The sequence below is a fragment of the Trachurus trachurus genome (assembly GCF_905171665.1).
Source record: "Trachurus trachurus genome assembly, chromosome: 15".
Lineage (NCBI taxonomy): Eukaryota > Metazoa > Chordata > Actinopteri > Carangiformes > Carangidae > Trachurus > Trachurus trachurus.
In genome coordinates this window covers 13,785,200-13,804,072 of record NC_139906.1, presented here as the reverse complement: position 1 = coordinate 13,804,072, position 18,873 = coordinate 13,785,200, and the positions used below count along the sequence as shown (strand labels likewise).

Below are 18,873 nucleotides of genomic sequence, written 5' to 3'. Positions count from 1 at the left end.
AAGGCATCTACAGAGTATGACCATTTGCCTACTCTCAAATAAAACCAGGCCTCTAAAAAAAGAAATCTTACCTGTCCTTTCTTGTTCTTTGAGTAGGCCTTGTTGTTGAACTGTTGCCACTTTGACTTTTGTTCCTCCCTCTCTTGCTCGAGCTCCTTCATCCTCAGGACTTTCTTCTGGGCTTTCTTCTTCTTGTACTCCCTCTGTTCTGCTATTTGCTCTTTCCTGCAAAGAGGAGGAACATCTGCACTGAACAATCCTGTTCATGATGTACAACACCAATCTGAAATCCACTAAATCTGTTGCTGTTGAAGAAGCTTATTAAATAAATGCACAACCAAGATGTCAATTATTAGTACTGCGCTGCCAAATGAGCAACTTTTAGCATCAGAAACTGGTTTTATGATTAGTTTTAGATCATTTTGATAGTTTAAAAATTGCCAGTGTTTCCCTGCTCAAACATCAAACTGTGGCACCAATCCAAAATCAGCAAATTATTGTGACAAACTGTCACAAAGACTAGATCTACAGTATATGAGACAAACTAAGGTTAAATAAACAACTGTCCAAGTGTCCAACTGATGAGTGCCATAAGTACAAACCAAGCTTACTATTACTACCAATAAAGGCTCTGTTTATTGTCATTAAAATATTATCAAGAAGGAGTACATGAAATGAGTGTGAATTTTTTGTACATACTTTGATTTGGGCTTCCCACCGTCGTCATCATTGCGTCTCCCCTCCTCTGCTTCTTTGAGGTTCTGCAGAGGTATCACTTCAGCATTCCCGTAACCGGTGAAGGTAACTGCTGCAGTGCCGTTCTCTCGGTCTATCTCCTCAATCTCGGCCTCATACACCCTGCAAAAAAGTCACGTCTGTAAGCAGGTGAGTATGAGCCAAAGACTCAAGCTCTACTTAAGAAACAAAGTTTAGCATTAATATATATAAATGAGTGGATATGTTGATATATGAACGTAAGATTAATGTGCATGTTCACTCATTTCAGGTAAATGCATTCAGGGATGATATGTACCATATTCAAAGTCAAACAAACCACAGCATCCTGGTGGCATAGTTAGCCAGGGATGCACGTTTACACGTTGAGACTTAATTTGATGTCTCAGAGGCCAAAGATAAACTATTAACATGGATGGACAGAACCCAATCCATAAAACCAATACAAACATTCTACACTTGTATGCATGCGGTTGCGTGTAATGTTGTCATGAGAAGAGACAGGCGACACTCACTGTCCGTCCTGACTCCATGCAGCCATACACCTGTCCCCCACTTTCCAACCATGTTTAAAGGGAACTGTGTCTGAGCCATTTGTAGTTGAAGCACCCTCAGTGGGCTGTGAGGTTAGGAGGTCTTTTGTCAAATCAATGACTTCCTGTAGAAAAAAAGAGATAAAGATGTTCATGGGGTCTCCAGGAAACCATTCTTTTATCAATGCTTAGTCGCTTTTAGTGGCTTCTTCAACTGAAATAATTGGTCTTGCCTTATTTCCATAGGAATTTCAGCAATGAGAAATACAGTTCTAATGTAGGACTGCAACTAATAACTTGTACTTCTTTGCTACATTTGGCTTATATTTGTTGTTTAATGGTTGTTATATTTAGGGCCCGGGTGGTGACAATGCCTAGGACGATTGTTATCACTGCTCATTTTATTTTTGTTTAATATTTTCATCATGCTTTAAAAACAAATTATATACACACACTTATTTATGGAACTCTTGTATAAGCAAAGCCTTACTTGAACATTACTTTCCTTTTAATTGGATTAGCCCTCCAATTGTAATAAAGGAACATTTGCAAAACACCACAAAATAGTTGAAGACACAAAAGTCATCCTTTCCAAAAGACCAATGTGAATTCTTCAAACATCATTTAATACAACTGACAGTCCAAATTGAACAATATTCAGTGCTGTCAAAAAAACAAACAAAAAAACCCCCATCAAATCACCATACTTCAACTAAAAACAAACATAACAAAGGTTACGGATCCACACAGATGGACAAACCTGTAGGTCTTTCTGGAGTTTGAGAAGGTCTTCATTGTCTGGGTCGGTGGATAAGGCAACTTCAACTTGCTGCAGCTGAGCTTTGTAGCTGTTTAACTGTTTTACCAAATCGTCCGACATCTGTGTGAGAACAAAAAAAGTACACATTTTACAAACTCGGCTGGCTGTGTTAGCACATGCTCGATAGCTGCCTTTGAGTATACATATTCCAATAGTGAGCTATTTTACATTAGCATCACCGTAATTACACAAAATACTGATGTTACCCGTATTAAACATTCACTGAGTGAATCGGGGGGTTAGTCAAAGTCAACAAGAGAAATGTTGTATGATGTTTAGACATTACCATTAGCTTCAAGCGGCTAACGACGTCCCTCGGCCCTTGTTCTTCGACGTAAATTTAACACACGACAGCTAAGTTTGTGCTAGCTATGGGCGGCCGAGGGGAATCACAAAACAAAGAGAGTGTGTGTAACCTTACCTCCGTATAAATGTTCTTGACCAATAAATACAGCAAGCATTCAAATTTCCAACTCGTTTATTTGCCACAAACGACAAACAGTTCGCTCGTCCGGTCCAAGTACACAAATACCCAACCGGAAACTGTGGCCGAGTTTCTCGTACTTTCTCGCGATAACAGGGTTTTTTCGTCTTCTTCATGGGTTTTTGGTGGCAGCTTGCACATGTTGCAGTACTGCCACCTGCTGGAGTTAGGTAACGCCTGATAGCGCACAGTTTCTTCACATTTTCTTCCTTCTTTTTTAAAATCAACCTATAAGCATGCAATTTTTAATATCAGCATAGTATAACATGTAAGTGTCAGTCACTATACATTACTACTACATTACTAAATAAAGTTACACATTGTTCATTTATTGTCACAAAAAACCCCAACAGCTGATTTTATGTTTGTACCATGAAGCTAAGCTCTCAGTATTATTTGTCTCTCCAACTACAGGTTCAGGTCAGCTTCATATATGTTATGGCTTCTTCTACCATAAATAATGTGGCTGATTGCAAACACAAAAGACAAAGATTGTGAAACACAAACCACACATTGCTCATACACATAAAAATAGACATGTCACAAGTAGATAAGGACAGCTTGGGAACTAGTGCAAAAGATCACAGAATACACAAGTGTATTGCATTCACTTGAATAAAAAAAAAAAAAAAAAATTCTGAGTAATTCATTTTGGTTTTCCCTGAGAAGCTCCCACCTGTAAGTAACGTAAGGACTGATTTCAAAATAAAGGTGCTACATCAGACTGTTCTGAGTGAATGTCAGCTTCTAACGAGTAGCATAGAAATACAGCAGAGAAGAACAAACTTGCCCAATGACTACATATAATTAAACCAATATATAAAATATTGAAAGAAAAAAGGTAAAATGTGAAAGAATGAAAGAAAGACAAATATTTCTCAACAAGCTGACTTTGATTTATTTTACTTTGTAATCAAGAAAGAAAATTTGTCTGGATGAAATTTTTATTCCTACAAACGTACAGCTTCTGCTCTTCTCAGTGACTGATCTCATCTCCCCTCCCTCACCACAGACTCAGATATTATTTAAAGCCATTTTTCTTTTATCTTAACACAGTGTTCAGGAAATAGAAATACAAACCCATACAGTGTACTTTTACTCCTCTGTAAACTAACAGACTACAGATATTACTTCTATAAATCAAAAATATTGTAAGTGTTATAATAAGCCAATGGTTTCAGATCTGAGAGCAACAACAAATTGCTTTTAAATCTCCAGCAGCATATGAACCCCGCCCCTTCCCGTTTCTACTGAAGTGGAGCCAGCATCACAGATCCTCAACGTCAGATCAAGCCCATATAAAAGACGTACTCTCCACTTCAGCCACAGCAGATGAAAAGATCTGCCAGAGCCAGCATCATCTATCTACAATGCAAGTCTGTTTTATGAAATGTCTTCCAAGGGACTTAACTGCAAGTTTTTAGTCTAAAAAGGTTGGTGGATGAAGAATTACTTTTTAAAGGAATAGATGTATTTTTAAGTTTCTGATGTGGGAAACCGGGAATTATTCAAAGTTCCCTTTATTCACTTAATTATATTTTATTTTGGTCTTTTAGTATAAAAAATCGTGTATTGTAATTATTCTCTGATGGTGTTTATGTTCCCACTGCTAAAGAGGAAATTAGCAACAATATTTTCAAGTCAACAAAATGAGGAGACTCAATCTTCTGATGATGTGTTCTTGAATGGATGCAATTAATAGACCGCTGGCAAGCAAAGCACTGTTCAGACATCATCGACACCACAGCTCATCCTGATGGGTTGTTTTATCTTCACCAGAGAAAATGAGACTTTGCCTGCCAGGCACTCTTATACTGTGCAGACCTCTGTGCCTCTAACAATCCTGGTGGGTATCCTCATCCTGCAAACTGTCTTTGGCAATGTCATGGTAGTAATTGCTGTGACCACAAGCCGAGCCCTGAGAGCACCTCAGAACTTGTTTTTAGTTTCTCTGGCATGTGCAGACATCCTGGTAGCCACCTTAGTGATGCCTTTCTCTTTAGCGAACGAGCTGATGGGTTACTGGTACTTTGGTAAAGTGTGGTGTGAGATCTACCTGGCTTTGGATGTGCTCTTCTGCACCTCGTCCATCGTTCACCTATGTGCCATCAGCCTGGACAGGTACTGGTCCGTGACTCAAGCGATTGAGTACAACCTGAGGAGGACACCACGCAGGATTAAATGCACAGTCTTGATAGTTTGGGTACTGGCAGCCATCATTTCATTCCCTCCGCTCATCACAATGAAAAAGAACGAGGGTAACAAGGACAAACCTGAATGTAGAATTAACGAGGAGAAGTGGTACATTATATTCTCCAGTATTGCCTCCTTCTTTGCTCCCTGCATCATTATGATTACAGTGTATGCCAGAATCTACCAGATTGCCAAGAAAAGAACACGAGCCCCGCCGGGCGTAAGGCAAAGAGAGAATGGCAACTTAGAGGAGACAAAGTGTGGTCTGAATCCCATGGAGAGAAAAGACGGAGAAGAGAGGGAGGTGGAAGGGGGGGATGACAGAGAGGTCAATGGTTCCGACATAGACGAAGAACCCTCCTCCTCCGATGGGAATGAAATCATGCTGTGTTCCCTGAAGAAAAAGAGGGGTCTTAGGACACCCAAAGTGGCTCAGGTGAGGCCTGGAGAAACCTCTCCAAAGCCAGAGGTGCAGCCCTGTGTGAGAGTGAGCAAGTGGAAAGGAAGACAGTACAGAGAGAGACGCTTCACATTCGTTTTGGCTGTGGTCATGGGTGTGTTTGTTCTCTGCTGGTTCCCCTTTTTCTTCACATACACACTCATTGCCCTGTGTGATATCTGCTGTGAAGGACTCCCAGAGACACTGTTCAAAATGTTTTTCTGGTTTGGTTACTGCAATAGCTCACTAAATCCTGTAATTTACACTGTATTCAATAATGACTTCAGGAGATCTTTTAAAAAGATCCTTTGCAAAACGAACAGAGGAGGCTTATAAATATTGTTTTAATGCCTGTGCTTCAAAAACAACATTTGTCAGCCCTTCCATCAATGTAAACATTACATTAAGATGATATGTCTACTGAATGTTTGAAAAATTGTATCATACCAGTATGCTATTTTTGTGTTTTTACATTTTGTGTAATTCCATGCCCATAAATGTTTGTTTTACAATATTACATCATACAAAAAATATCAAATGTACAATTTGTTTTCCAGCTGATATTTCACTGTGACAACCTGTAAGTTTACACTCTGATTCTGTATAACTGTGATAACATGGTGATATATTTTCAAAATGCCTGTTTGTTTTGCGATATGTCATCAGCTGTGCTTTGGGTACTTGTGTTATAAAGATTTACAGTAAAGACCTCCTAATAGTGTGGTTTTCAAAAAGCGTAATGTCATTCACTTGAGAAAAAAAAGCTCTGTTCTTTTTTCTGAGTAACATTTTTTCAGTTTTTTTTTGGAGTCAGTTTTTTTTTCTGACTTAACAAGATTTCAAAATCCCACGAGAAGCCCCCACCTGAAAGTAAGGTTTAACCGCTGCAGTGAAGCCAGCCTCCACTTTATCATGGATCTATTAGAACCATGATATGTATATGTTCCATTTCAAAAAATACAGTCCCCGATATTGTTTTGCGTTACATGTTTATACTATGTAAGAGGACTAAAGGCGACCTTCTAAAACAGATTCAACTTACAAGGTGATGTAGGAAAAGCCCACTAATTTTTCTTATTTTCACATTTTCATTCCCTGTAAATTCTGACTGATATTTGAAAGGAGACAACCTATTATTACAGCACACCACCTCAGAGAATTTTGAAATCAGTCTTTTCAAGCTCTTACTGTGGTATATACATGTAGCACAAAACAAATGCCGGGGCTAGGCTAGCTTAAATGTATTTTTCGAAGTGGAGGCTGGCTTGACCACAGTGATTAGGCCTAAATGTTACTTGCAGGTGGGAGCTTCTTGTGGGATTTTGAAATCTCTCAAAGTCTGAAAAAAAGGGACTCTGAAAACTGAAAAAATTACCCCGAAAAACAGATCCAGCTTCTGTATGGTTTAAACAGGAAAAGATTATTGCGACATAGTACTTCTCAAGAAAACTGTTAAGTTGAAATGATAATATCCATGTCTCACATTACAATACATTACACAACACAGGAAATGTCAAAAGTGTACAAAAACAAACATGGCAAATAATTCAATTATGACTAAAAACTAAATAATGTCTCAAGAGATATGAATTGTCAAATGGATGCCTATTCTTTGGAAACTAAGCCTCTCTGCAATTGTCATCAGAGTGACAGAAAAGACAGATTTAGAAAAACAAATTATTATTAATTTTACAATACAATTGTGGATTGAAAAAAAAACCAAAACCTTTGTACAACAATACAAACAATAGCAAGAGCGCATGACAGCAGATTGTACTCAAAAATATATTCCCACCCTGTAACCTATCTTGTTCTCTCATAACAAGCACAGGAACAAGACAATTATATGAAGGGAAATTATGCCTAGGAGGTAGGGGTGGCACAACAATACTGAGTGCAGTTTAACATGAATTATGGCCCTTCATATCAGGATATCATTAAATCCTCCCCTGGAGTCAAACAGAAATCATGCAGCGATAGAAATATGAGTGACTGCTGCAAATTACACCGTGGGGTTAATAACTACATCCTCCATCTCTTCTCCTTTTTAGCACAATTTTCACAAACGTTTTTACCAACCACCTCTCATGCACAGAGCAAACAGATTCCCATGACTTGATCTCTGGGACTCAAGAGTTTTGAAATTCCTGTGGTACACATGTTTGGTTTCACCATGTCTCTGAGTCTTTAAATACAACATTCAGCATTTACCACAAATGGTAAACTACTGATAGGGTTCCCACGAACAATCTGACAAAACATTAGTATTTGAGGACTTATGTATAAAGGCAAGATTAATCTATTTAACTATAAGACTTTGTTGGTGCACTGATACTAACAGTTGGTATCTGTTCGTTTAAACTGCACGGGAAAAACCCATGGCCCATGTCATAACATTCCATAGTATGTAGGAAGAGCAAGAGGGATTATTATGGCTGTTGGAACATATTAAGCTACCAAGGTTATATAATATTTACCATCTTAAAATATTTGCAAAAAATATCCTTTATACAACCGTACATTTTTGTTTTTTTACCAAGGACACCAATATGTCTCAAAAGATTAAACTGCATTGACTGCCCTCTGAATGCATCATCTATTTAAGATGACAAGGTGTTCATCACCATGCTTGGATCTGATACGTTTTTTTAAAGGGACAACGAGGAGTTTATATTTGGTTATAAAAAAAGTCATATTAATGTGGATGAATCTACGTTACCCACACTTGTTAATGGGTCAATTTTGGATAAATATATTGTTTTGTCTTTATTGTTATTTTGTGATTATTATTAGTGGTGGAAATGCCGCCCATACTTTTGGTTTCGCAGACACTTCCCGGCTGGTCATTGGAATAACGCCGCCGCATCGCTGTTTATGGTCGGAACTACGACGGTATCTGATCTGATAAGTGGTGAAATGCCAAACTACTGTATCCATTACAATCCTGAAAGTTCACCAAGACTTGAAGGGGGAAAGCAACTCAGGGAAAAGAGCTGACTTGGCATTTTTTCATTATTAGTATGTTGATCATACACCACAAAAAACACTGATGGCATACAGAGTTAATTAGGTTAATGGATGCTGTCAAATGTGCCAGTGAATTTAGTTTTCAGTGTCCTGCATCTCACTCCATATCAATGAAAATTACAGCTGGTTACAAACTGTAAACAGTCCATTGCTATTCTCAGAGTGTACGCACACACGTCCACTTTCGCTGTCTGCTGAGATAATGATTTATTTCCCCCTCTAAAGGCCACTACAGAGCGTCATGATTTATGCTTGTGACACCACAGCTATTAAAACTATGCTTTATAAGCTGCCGCTGGCAGAAGTTCCCATAGCTTTAACTCCTGAGTCTTCTCCATTTAACTCTAATTTCTTCTGCCTACAACAAAATAAGAGCTTTTTGAAGTTGCTAGTCATGTCTCTCAAAGAGGCTGGTGAACTTAAAGAGTAAAGAGCGCGGTCTGCATCCCAGACATGTGAAGACTGTGGAGGGAGGACTGCACAGACCAGACAAAGGCATCAAGACCATACTAACAAGTTTATATCATATCTTGTGATGAATAGAGTGTTTTTAATTGAATGTTGGGTCATTCATTATGGATTGAGCACAAAGCATCATGCACACTGGGGCATATAATATGTCCTCCCTCTTGAATTGATAAGGATGCAAGATAATGAAATTATCGTCTGAAGGATGTAAGCAGCAGGAAACCCTGTTTAATTTGCCTTGTGTAAAATCACTGATAGTTTCCTTCTCATGATCACCATCGCCAATTTACCCAATGAAAAACCTACTTACTTGAACCTATAATTGTCATGTGTTCAATATATTTTATTATTGATGCAATCTGCAAACTACATATTCTGAGAGTGACTGCATGACCAAACATATTGAAACAAAGTAAAACTGTAGATACTGTATTTCCTGAATGACTTCCCAGGCCCAATGTTTTCTGCTTGCTCAGACTGGGCCTATTAGAGTACATTTTCATCCCCAATCCTTGAGAAATGGATTATTGTGATTAGTGTTGGGGATAAAATAAATCAGCTAATAGGGTCTTATATTTTCTTAGCTCATCAAAAAACCCAAACATGCTGTTGGGAAAGGGCTTAAGAAGACCCACGGAGAATAGAGACCCAATGGGAACAGAGACAAAACACATGGATAATGTGGAATTTACTAAACATATTAAATGCAACAATAAATGGAAGTCCATTCTTTGGGACAGCAAATATAGTCTTTACTCGTTTATGCTTTAATATAATCATATTTCATCCTTTTTGTTTCTGGGTGCAACAGAAAAGGACTGTTCAATTATTAATCAAAACATGAGTGTATTTTACAGTGGCTGGTTGAATACACACATTTCATACAGATGATACCGTAGGTCATGCTATATGAATATGCAATTCTACCAAGTAACACCAACACAGAAAAGCTAGAAGTATAGGTATATTGGTTCACAAATGTGTGGGCCACACATAATCCTCCATCTAAATGTCCCTATAGCAGTTTTATTCAATTAATGTGACTGAGCTATTTATTCCACATTAGGCAAATTAGATAGAAAGGCTTTTTAGGTTGCACTCTGGTTGTCTGTTTTGTTTGCTCTATTTGATCATATTAATCAAATATTAAACAAATGAGCTTTTACACAATACTGAACTGAAATTTACTGAACCTGTCCAACCTTCTTGTAGCAACAAGTGCCCTGAGCCATCATGTTAATATGTTTGAATTAGACAGTCGAAAAGAAGTGGGGGCACCTGGGTGAAAGGTTTTAAAGTTGGACTATTATGAATTTCCCCAAAATATCCATTAGAAGAATTGAATGTTTAATACAAGTAAAAAAAAAAAAACATTATATGAAGTATACAGTGTATCTCTTATTACTCATTCGCCTTACACATCATCATCAGAAGCAGATACTCCAGCCATCTGTGAAATCCAAGCAGCACCCACAACAATGCCTTCTAGGCTCTACAGCGAATCCTCATTAGTAACAAATGAAGCTTCTGCTCCAGACACCATAATTCTTACTTAGCCATCTTGTCCTGTCTGTGCTATTGATTGTATCCAATTCCAGTCTGGCCCACTCCTCATGCTTATGCACAACACACCATCCCCCTGTCCCACCCATATGTTCCTCTATGATGTCAGCTAAACACAGAAACAAAGTTAACACCACTAAACACTACCGATCATGCCTACTATCATTGTGCCTTATCTTTCTTCACCAGCCACCTGTTGTGGACAACCATTCATCCTTCAAAGGGCTGTCAGTTAACACACACCTACACACAGATAACAAAACGTTCCGCACTGTAAACTGTGACGTCTCTACAGGCCCTCTGCTTCTCCTTTTTACCCTTGTCATCATCTACAGAAAGTGTCAACATTGTCTGTTCTATCCTTTACGGACAGGGCCACAGGCAATAATGCAAACTTTCTCATTACAATCATGGACAATGAAATCATAAGACGCAATACCCAATTATCTGCAGTACATGGAACCAATATGTGATGTATTTACTTTCGGGGAAAAAAGTGTGTCAACAGTTGCAAACCATCTATTGGATATATGGAAAATTGTACATTTCTTAATACTAATAGTCAGAATTAGCCTAATGTCAGATGAGTCTAAATTAATATTACATTTCTAAAATAAACGGAAATCAGTGAAAGACAATCAGTTCAGTCAAGTTTCATGGTGTCACCTTTATGAACGATTTTCTTCTCAGTGGGTATTCAACAGATGTTGACACATTTTTCCAGCAGAGAAGCTGGTGGTAGACTGGCTCTGCTTAGAATCCACTCAAACGCTTTCCCAAATTACACTTATGAAGAGTAGTAGTTATAATTTATCTACAACACTTAAAGACGTCTTTTCTCTGGCATATGCACACTATGAGGTCTACAACACTTCCATACTTTAATACTGCAATTTGACCTATGGATTTAGATAAGTTTGTTGGGGCAGTTACCTCTTCTGGTCAGCAGCAGCTGTCTCCTGTGACCTTTCTTCCAGGTGACTTGTACAGAAGATTTCCCTTCCCCAAAAATCTGAGACGTAGGAGGTAGATCAGGCATCCTTCCCATTTCTGTAAAGGTAAATAATCATTTTATGAGAATCTTATAGTCAATTTGGTGAAAAATGAATTACTTTAATACAAGCTTGCTATGTTTTGGTGAAAAGTGACCAAGTACATTTACACAAGTATTCTACAACTTTGGTTTATTTCTTATGTCCATTCTCTGCTACTTTATACTACTACCTCACTAGTAGTAGGCCTATTAGGCTACTTGTGCTATTTACTCCGTTACTCGAATTCCAAGTTACTTTTCATATGTAGATAAACAAATAAATCTTAGTTATTACTGAATCACAGTATCTTTCACAGGTTAACATAGTGTGATAGAAGAATCCTGCTGGGAAATTCACAAGCCTGCCCAGTTTTTAGTGCTCATTAATATCATCTCCACCTTTACCAGTTGAATGCACCATTAAATGCATTTATCATCAAATACACAATTTCAAAATGGGCCATTTGCAACATTGGTAGTTTACTTTTAGTTAGTGGGCTATACAGTACTATTTCCACTGTTGTTTAGGGAGACCTTGTTAAGATAGCTATGTGTGCAAAACAATACTTTAATTATTTCAGTGCAAGGTAACTGAAAATGGACGGGCTGTCCTATTTTGTATAAAAATAATTATCCATTTAATTAAAGTATTACGGTATACTAACCCCTCGACCTAGCCCCTATGTGTCTCTTTAGGCTACCTAGCTAACAGTTTTTACACCTGAGACTATACAAGCTAGCTAGCACTGTTTAAACACTTTGGGAAATTCCCGCAGGTGTTTTGGCAACACTTACCGCTGTTTGGAGCTCATTTACAGACTCCACTGAAACCAAATAGACTGGAAATCCGCGTATGGCAAACACCATGGATGTAATTTGGCAAATACACATGATGCTACCTGTGGGCGCTAAAGGCAAACTTCATTCATGGCAGCCGGAAGTGACGCACTTCGAATTCGTTTGTACGACTGTGGTGCGATTCGGGCGGGAACGTGAGCGCCGTGTTTTGAAATATTAAATACACCCAGTAAGCCTAATATCTATTAGGAAATGATAAAATAAATAAAAGACTCAGAAGAAGTCGCCAGTCGCTTCACGCCTTTCGTTGAACGTTTGTAAGGTAAGTGTTGCCCATCAAGTAGTAGCAGTAGCATTTATTCCTCAGAATAAGCTAGCTCCTGATTTAAAAACAGTAAGTTAAGTAAACAATGCAAGTAATACGTTACTTTTGGACGCTGGCGGCAGTGTCAGTCAAATGACTTACACTGCATAGCAATACAGCTGTGTGCTAAATTATATTTGCATTCATGAATAATTTGTATGCAGTTTTATCTATTTATCTTAAACGTGTTTACTTTGTCTTAGTGTTCAACCCATTGTAGTTCTTGAGGCCTACGATGGAGTAATGGTTGGAAGTTTCTGGGAAAGGAAATGACAGCTCTCCTGGATGGCACCGATAGACTGACTGCACATCATGTGGGTATGTCTCTAACTAGAATTACACTTTGAAAATACAGGCCTCCACCAAGGTCATAGACTTCAAAGGAGGAAAAATAAATAAATAAAGGTACACTACAAAGTAGCTAGCAGAGGGGGTTTTGTACAACTGACTAAATCAATTGGATTTTCTTATACCATTTGGGTTTTACTTCATTAATTCCTTCTTGGTTGAGCTGTCGCGAAGCAGGATGTGAATTTCTTCTTCCTGAAAGACTTCTGGTAGCTCTGATAATGGTAGATTATCTATGGTGATCAGTGACAGACTCCCAGATGCTAATTTCTGGTTTAATTTAATGGGCTTGAGGGAGGAGAGGGGACTTCCTTCCGTGGGTCTGTACATTTTTCATATCTTAATCTAACTTTAAACTATTGATTTTTATAAATGCAGTTTCCATACAGTCTATGGTATAAACGTATTTGAGCTGTTCTGACAATTTGTCTCTGTTCTCTCTGATTCTTGAGTAAAATGTTGAGTGTCAGCCAGCTGGTTGGTGCTTTTGTGAGTTTATAAATGTGGCAAAGTAAGTGTTTAATCTTTTTGTCATGTAATAACTGTATATATGTATAATCACATTATTTGGTGAACTCTAAATGAAGCTTTTGGTCATACAAGGCCTACATGGCAAATATCTCAGTATGGAGAATGGAACTGTGACATTGTGTAATTCATTCATGGTGGTGCATATACCACCTGGCGAGAGCATTTCTGAAACGAGAGCTAGGGTGTGGATGGGAACACAACATTCATAACACTTAACAACATTACTGCCAATATTGCACGACATGGAAATCTAGACAAGTTACACACACATTATTTGAGATCTAATCTGTGATAAATATTTTATTGCTTACGTTTTCATGAATGTTTATGTAGCTGCTGTGGAACACTAGGTGTGTGCATTATTGATAGAATCAATATCAGTGACATTTTAACTTATTAAATTTTTAGTTGCCACATTGAATGTGGCTGAACATCACACCTTCAAGAGGCATGGTTATTAGAATATACAAAGATTGTTTATAAAAATTATGGAAAAACCTGTCGTTTAATATTTCTATTGTCTGACATCTAGCAGTTTTAGTTACACATGGTATGGTTCTGACTGGAATATTTTTACAATTTTGGAGTTGTTATTGACCCTCACAATAAGATATTGCTTTATTAGTCCAACACTGGGGACATTGTTTGTTAATGTGTGCTCTGAATGATCAGTCTGTCTTGTTTACACCTGGATTCTCAGGTATTCCTATGTGGAGTGTGACAAAATGGATATTTTGTCCCTTGCTAGTGGGGCAGCATTCAAAATGAAACTCGTTCCTCATAACTTAATCAGCGTATATTTCCTTCTTATTGCCTGTGTAATTCTTAATCGTGCTATCAGTTCAGAAAAATTGAGAAAACATACTTTGTTTACAGTGACTACACTGTAAACAATAACTTATTGCTCAGAACAGCTTACAGAAAATGAAAATGCTTAACTGGAAAACAAAACCCTGATGCAGCTCCAAAGGGGATTTAATTAATATTGCTTGTTGTTTGCATAAGCTTGTTTTTGGTAAGGAGGGAAACTGCTGATTTATTTTTGTTTACTGGTTATGCCCAAGTAATTTATCCCTGTTCTGAAATGATCTTGGAAGCTCCATATATTGTGTGTGTAAACCATGGTCTTCCAGGAAGGAGAACACACCCCAGAATAATAAGCCCCCTTCAATTGTAGAAATAATTTAATTTCACAAGAATAATGAGTCACACTAATCTCCACGGTAGAAAACATAATTAAATTTGCCAGCCTCAAATTTGGAGTCGCCTCTTCCAGGAGTCAAGGGCAATAAAAGCAATGTGTCTTGAATTTCTGAAATACATTTTTAGTCACTTACAGAACTGTTATTTAAAATAAATTGTTTTCTCGTGATCAGTATCCTTAATTGTTCTTAAGATCAAGATGAAAGAATTTAAAACAAGACGCACAAATTTAATTGTAGCATGGTTAGTAATGCTGATCAATGCAGGACAGTGGCATGGACAATGACACTGTAGTGCAGGTTGGATGCAAATAGCACATGTGGACCACATAACTTTTAATATTGAAATAGATATATTATAAAATCACATTTAAGTCAAAATATTTGCGCAATGTGCTGTTGTATCGTTAGGTGAAAACTGAGATGTGTGGCCTCTCACATGTTATATTTGTACTCCTCTTATCTGCCTACTGAAGCATCACTGAGAGAGTGTGGTGTGATGAGCTGTGACTGCCATCTGCAGACAGGCGCGTGGAACTGCTTAAATAAATAAGGTTTAACCAAACAAGCCGACGTGATCAAAATGTCTTTTTGGGGTGTTAACGTTGCGTTTTAACAGGGCCAATATGGGACTTGTGTTTATTTGGGTTGTTAAGGAAGCGTGTGTGCGCGCCTTCAAGTGGCTGGCACGCGCTCAGTCAGCCTTGCTGTGCGTGCCCTCCTTTCTGGGCCAATCACGTTGTAGATAAACAGAGCGTTGCGTCATTGTTATTGTGGTAGCTGGATTTCCAGCTGCTTATAGAGATTTCGCCACCATTTCGCCTAGATTTCGCCTCTGAAGCTGCGCAAACGTACGGAGCCGCAAGTTTCCACCAGCACCATGTCGGTTCAAAAGGACATTTCATCTGACGAGAGTCTACAAGGTACAGTATAAACGTTAAAACAAGCTAGTAGCTCACTAGTGTTGATGCTAGTTGTTAGCCGACCATTAAAAAAACTGCAAGGTGACTAACCTCGTAGTTTAGACAAGCTCCGTGAAAAGCCTGAGATATGTAGAAAACCAGCAAGCTTAATATTACATTTTTGATCCCTCCACAATATGTGGAGAGACCACAATAGGACAACAGCCCATCGTCCTAGATAGTGAAAGAGGCTTGTTTATAATGTTACAAAATCAGAGTGCCTCGAGGCAAGAGCAGTCCCTCCATGTTTATTGTTCTCCTTCACCCTTAACCTGCCTGGCAGTCCTAGGATATGTAGGCCAGTGATATAACACTTAAAATACCCAACAGGTTTCCCATGTAAAGACTACTGTATTTGGTTTAAGGTTCCTGGGTTGAGCTGCATTTCAGCAGTAATGGCTCTCAAACCACAAGTCACCATGGAAGCCAGGAACAAATCGCCACGTCCAGTCAGGAGTGTGACATGGAGAAAATGCTGCTAGATGCCCAGAATGAGTCGGGCAGAAACAGTTCCAGAGGAAGCTCTCAATGCAACAGGTTAGTAGAGAGAAGGGGAATGATTTGTTTCTCCTTTTGCATTGTGTAATACAGAAGTGTTGCCTAACTCCTGTGTTGTTGTCCTCCTCCTCACATCAGCCCACTCAGAGCACAGACCCCCCTTCTTCTATGGAGAGGCTCAGAGGGAAACAGCTCACAGGTATGTTTGTGGAACCTGTGACGCCTTATAATCAATTGAACACCTAATGAAGTGGTGTTTTATTAAATAGTTTATTTAACATTCTGTAACATAATACTGCTTTGAAATACCTGTAATGACCATGTTGGTGCTGGATGTGTTTTTCAGTCAGATGAAGACTTCCAAGAAACAAGACGGGAAGTGGAGAATCTGATGAAGAAAAATGCTGACTGGATCTGGGACTGGTCTAGTCGTCCTGAGAACAACCCACCAAAGTATGTTACCACTACTAATTAATTAACACTAGTAATAGGGAATGGGGTAGTGATTACAAGGATGGTAGTGAGAACTGTTAAACCCTATGGTGGTAATCATGTGCACATAGGAGCCAAAGTATATTTATTTTATGCCATGATTTATTATGTAATTCATTTAATTTAAAATTATGTCTGTGTTAGCATAGATGTCAGTGTGACATTAAACTGGCACTCATTGAATGTAATGTATTCAACACGATGAAAAATTAATGTGCTCCTCTGTAGGGAGTTCCTGCTGAAGTACCCTAAGCGCTCGACCTCTCTCAGCATCAGGAACACCAGTGTCATGAAGAAGGGAGGGATTCTCTCTGCTGACTTTCTGAAGCTTTTCCTTCCCTCATTAATCATCTCTCACATACTTGCTGTTGGCCTAGGGTAAGCAACATAATTTAATTGCTAACTCTGGCAATATTACAGCAGCTGAAATAATTTAATAGGAACCTCTAGAGGCAATTACAGAACAATCCTCTAAAAAACATATGAAGGCCCAATTGTTGACTACATATTAAATGTACATGTGAAAATATGAATCAGTTTTCCTACTGTTTACAAACATCACTGCTGCAAAAACACCTTTCAGTTGCACCAACATGATGCAAACACACCTTTAATTGCACCTACATAACATGAATAATTTAGTGGTGGTCTCGTGTTTGTCTATTTTTAAAGGCATGTTAATGAATGTTATTGCGATAGATTCCAGGCTTGTGCTTTGCATTTTAATGATGGGACAATTTTTACACTTGTTATGTAAATAGAGGAGAACTGCAAAAAAGCTGAACATAAACATGATGACTACATGACTGTCCCATGATTGAAACAGCACCATGTCTTGTTATCTCAGTGAGGTTACTTTATAAAATAAAAAAAACACTATTGCATGTTTTTTCTTGTGCAAAAGTACTATGATGAAGAGGAAATGTTAAGTCCCTGCTTCAGGGTTTTTTTGTTAACATATTTTGCTTGCAATATCTAATTTTACATATTTGTCTCTTTCCTTTTAGGATATACATTGGGAAGCGTCTAACTTCCCACAACACCTACTAAGTAAAATGGTGTTGCAACACCTTGTCACCTTAATGTGACCATCTTGGCATGCCTTAAAATGGGACCTTTTAAAGATCAAGGGAGATGTGGCCATGTGACATGGTCTAGTTTAATTGGGAGCTTCATGTTGCCCACAACAGCATGGAGACTGAAGGGTCTGTTATTGCTGTTTTCACGGTGTCCACCCCTGAACAGAGCATTGACCAATCCCCTGCTTCTTGCTGTAGTCCCTGTCCTGGCCTGGAGATGATTGTTTTGCTGCTTCCTGCACCTAAAATCTGCATGATAGGGAACTGATAATATATTGTCCATCATTTCCCTTTTCTTTTTGCAGTTATAACTCACTTGAGATTGTAAATTACTTACTGTCAAATTATTTTTGAAAAATCAGTGAATACATTTTGATTCTTTTTTCTTTTAAATGTTTTGTCCAAGGGATCAGTAGCTCAGTGTTTAAGAGACATCATTCATCACTGATTGTTCAGTTTGTGCAACTGTATAAAAACATTTAATGGCCTATTAATGTGGTCCATTTTTGTTGCATTTTTCCACAAAAAGCCAGAAACACGCGTGGCCCTGTTGAATTTATACTGAAGTTAAAAGGTAGAAATATGTAGCTGATTTTCAAAGGAGAGGACCACATGCAGATGAACACAATTAAAATTTTATTGAACTTTGGTCAAAATAATAAACAAGTGAATACATTGCCACCATGTTAGGAATCAATGGACAAAGACAATGCATTATTATGTGTTTGTTTTAATGTCATCAGTATATGTTTTGTGTAGTCAACTTTCATTTCTGCATTCACAACTACGTAGATAAGATCCACATTTGCAATACGCGGTTCAAATTTGGGTGACATCCCTAATAAATGAATAAGGGCACATGTATGAGGCCTGTCTGACTTTTATTTACTTATTACATGACTCGGAGGCACTCTATCACATAAACTGTATGGTGTGCAATTTTCCTCCTTTGTGTTTTCATAGACAGCCACATATAGCAGCAGTATATGAGGACATAACTCTATAAAATAGGATTTACAAATAATGCACATGAGGTTTGTAAAACATTTGGGGACATATAACTTGTAGCTGTCACTGATAGAAGTAGGTATTAAGGCTGCAGATTCCCTTTATCCTGGGCCCCATCTTGTGCCATGTAGTTTCCAGCCTGCATCCTAAAACATGGTCAAAAACTAGAAATGAATCTCTTGACACAAACACATTATCAGTTGTCTCCAACAGTGGTTCTGAAACTGGTAGCCCCAAATAGTATTTCCATGACAGGTTTGCTTGAGATCTGCTCAAAAAGACAGTGGTGTGACTGA

The 18,873-nt window shown here is 38.2% G+C and overlaps 3 protein-coding genes across 3 annotated transcripts in view; 2 read left to right on the top strand and 1 right to left on the bottom strand.

Annotated features, from left to right (window-relative positions):
• Window positions 1–18,873, bottom strand: part of smndc1 (survival motor neuron domain containing 1) — a 286,609-nt gene that overhangs the window by 884 nt on the left and 266,852 nt on the right. Inside the window, exons 2-6 of the mRNA XM_083988211.1 lie at window positions 2,510–2,601; window positions 2,029–2,148; window positions 1,251–1,393; window positions 700–858; window positions 72–225 (exon numbers count right to left, since the gene is read on the bottom strand). Coding sequence (XP_083844337.1) covers window positions 72–225; window positions 700–858; window positions 1,251–1,393; window positions 2,029–2,148 — 576 coding nt within the window. The 5' untranslated portion in view covers window positions 2,510–2,601. The remainder of the gene's footprint in view (window positions 1–71; window positions 226–699; window positions 859–1,250; window positions 1,394–2,028; window positions 2,149–2,509; window positions 2,602–18,873) is intronic.
• LOC310998515 (alpha-2A adrenergic receptor-like) lies at window positions 4,329–5,540 on the top strand (the record flags this gene model as incomplete). The annotated part of the gene is made up of 1 exon (XM_083988621.1): window positions 4,329–5,540. One exon carries the CDS (start codon window positions 4,329–4,331, stop codon window positions 5,538–5,540), a length of 1,212 nt encoding a protein of 403 aa, XP_083844747.1.
• Window positions 15,280–18,433, top strand: bnip4 (BCL2 interacting protein 4). Its single transcript, XM_083988521.1, has 6 exons — window positions 15,280–15,461; window positions 15,866–16,037; window positions 16,137–16,197; window positions 16,345–16,451; window positions 16,719–16,868; window positions 17,498–18,433. Exons 1-6 carry the CDS (start codon window positions 15,419–15,421, stop codon window positions 17,538–17,540), a joined length of 576 nt encoding a protein of 191 aa, XP_083844647.1. The 5' UTR covers window positions 15,280–15,418; the 3' UTR covers window positions 17,541–18,433.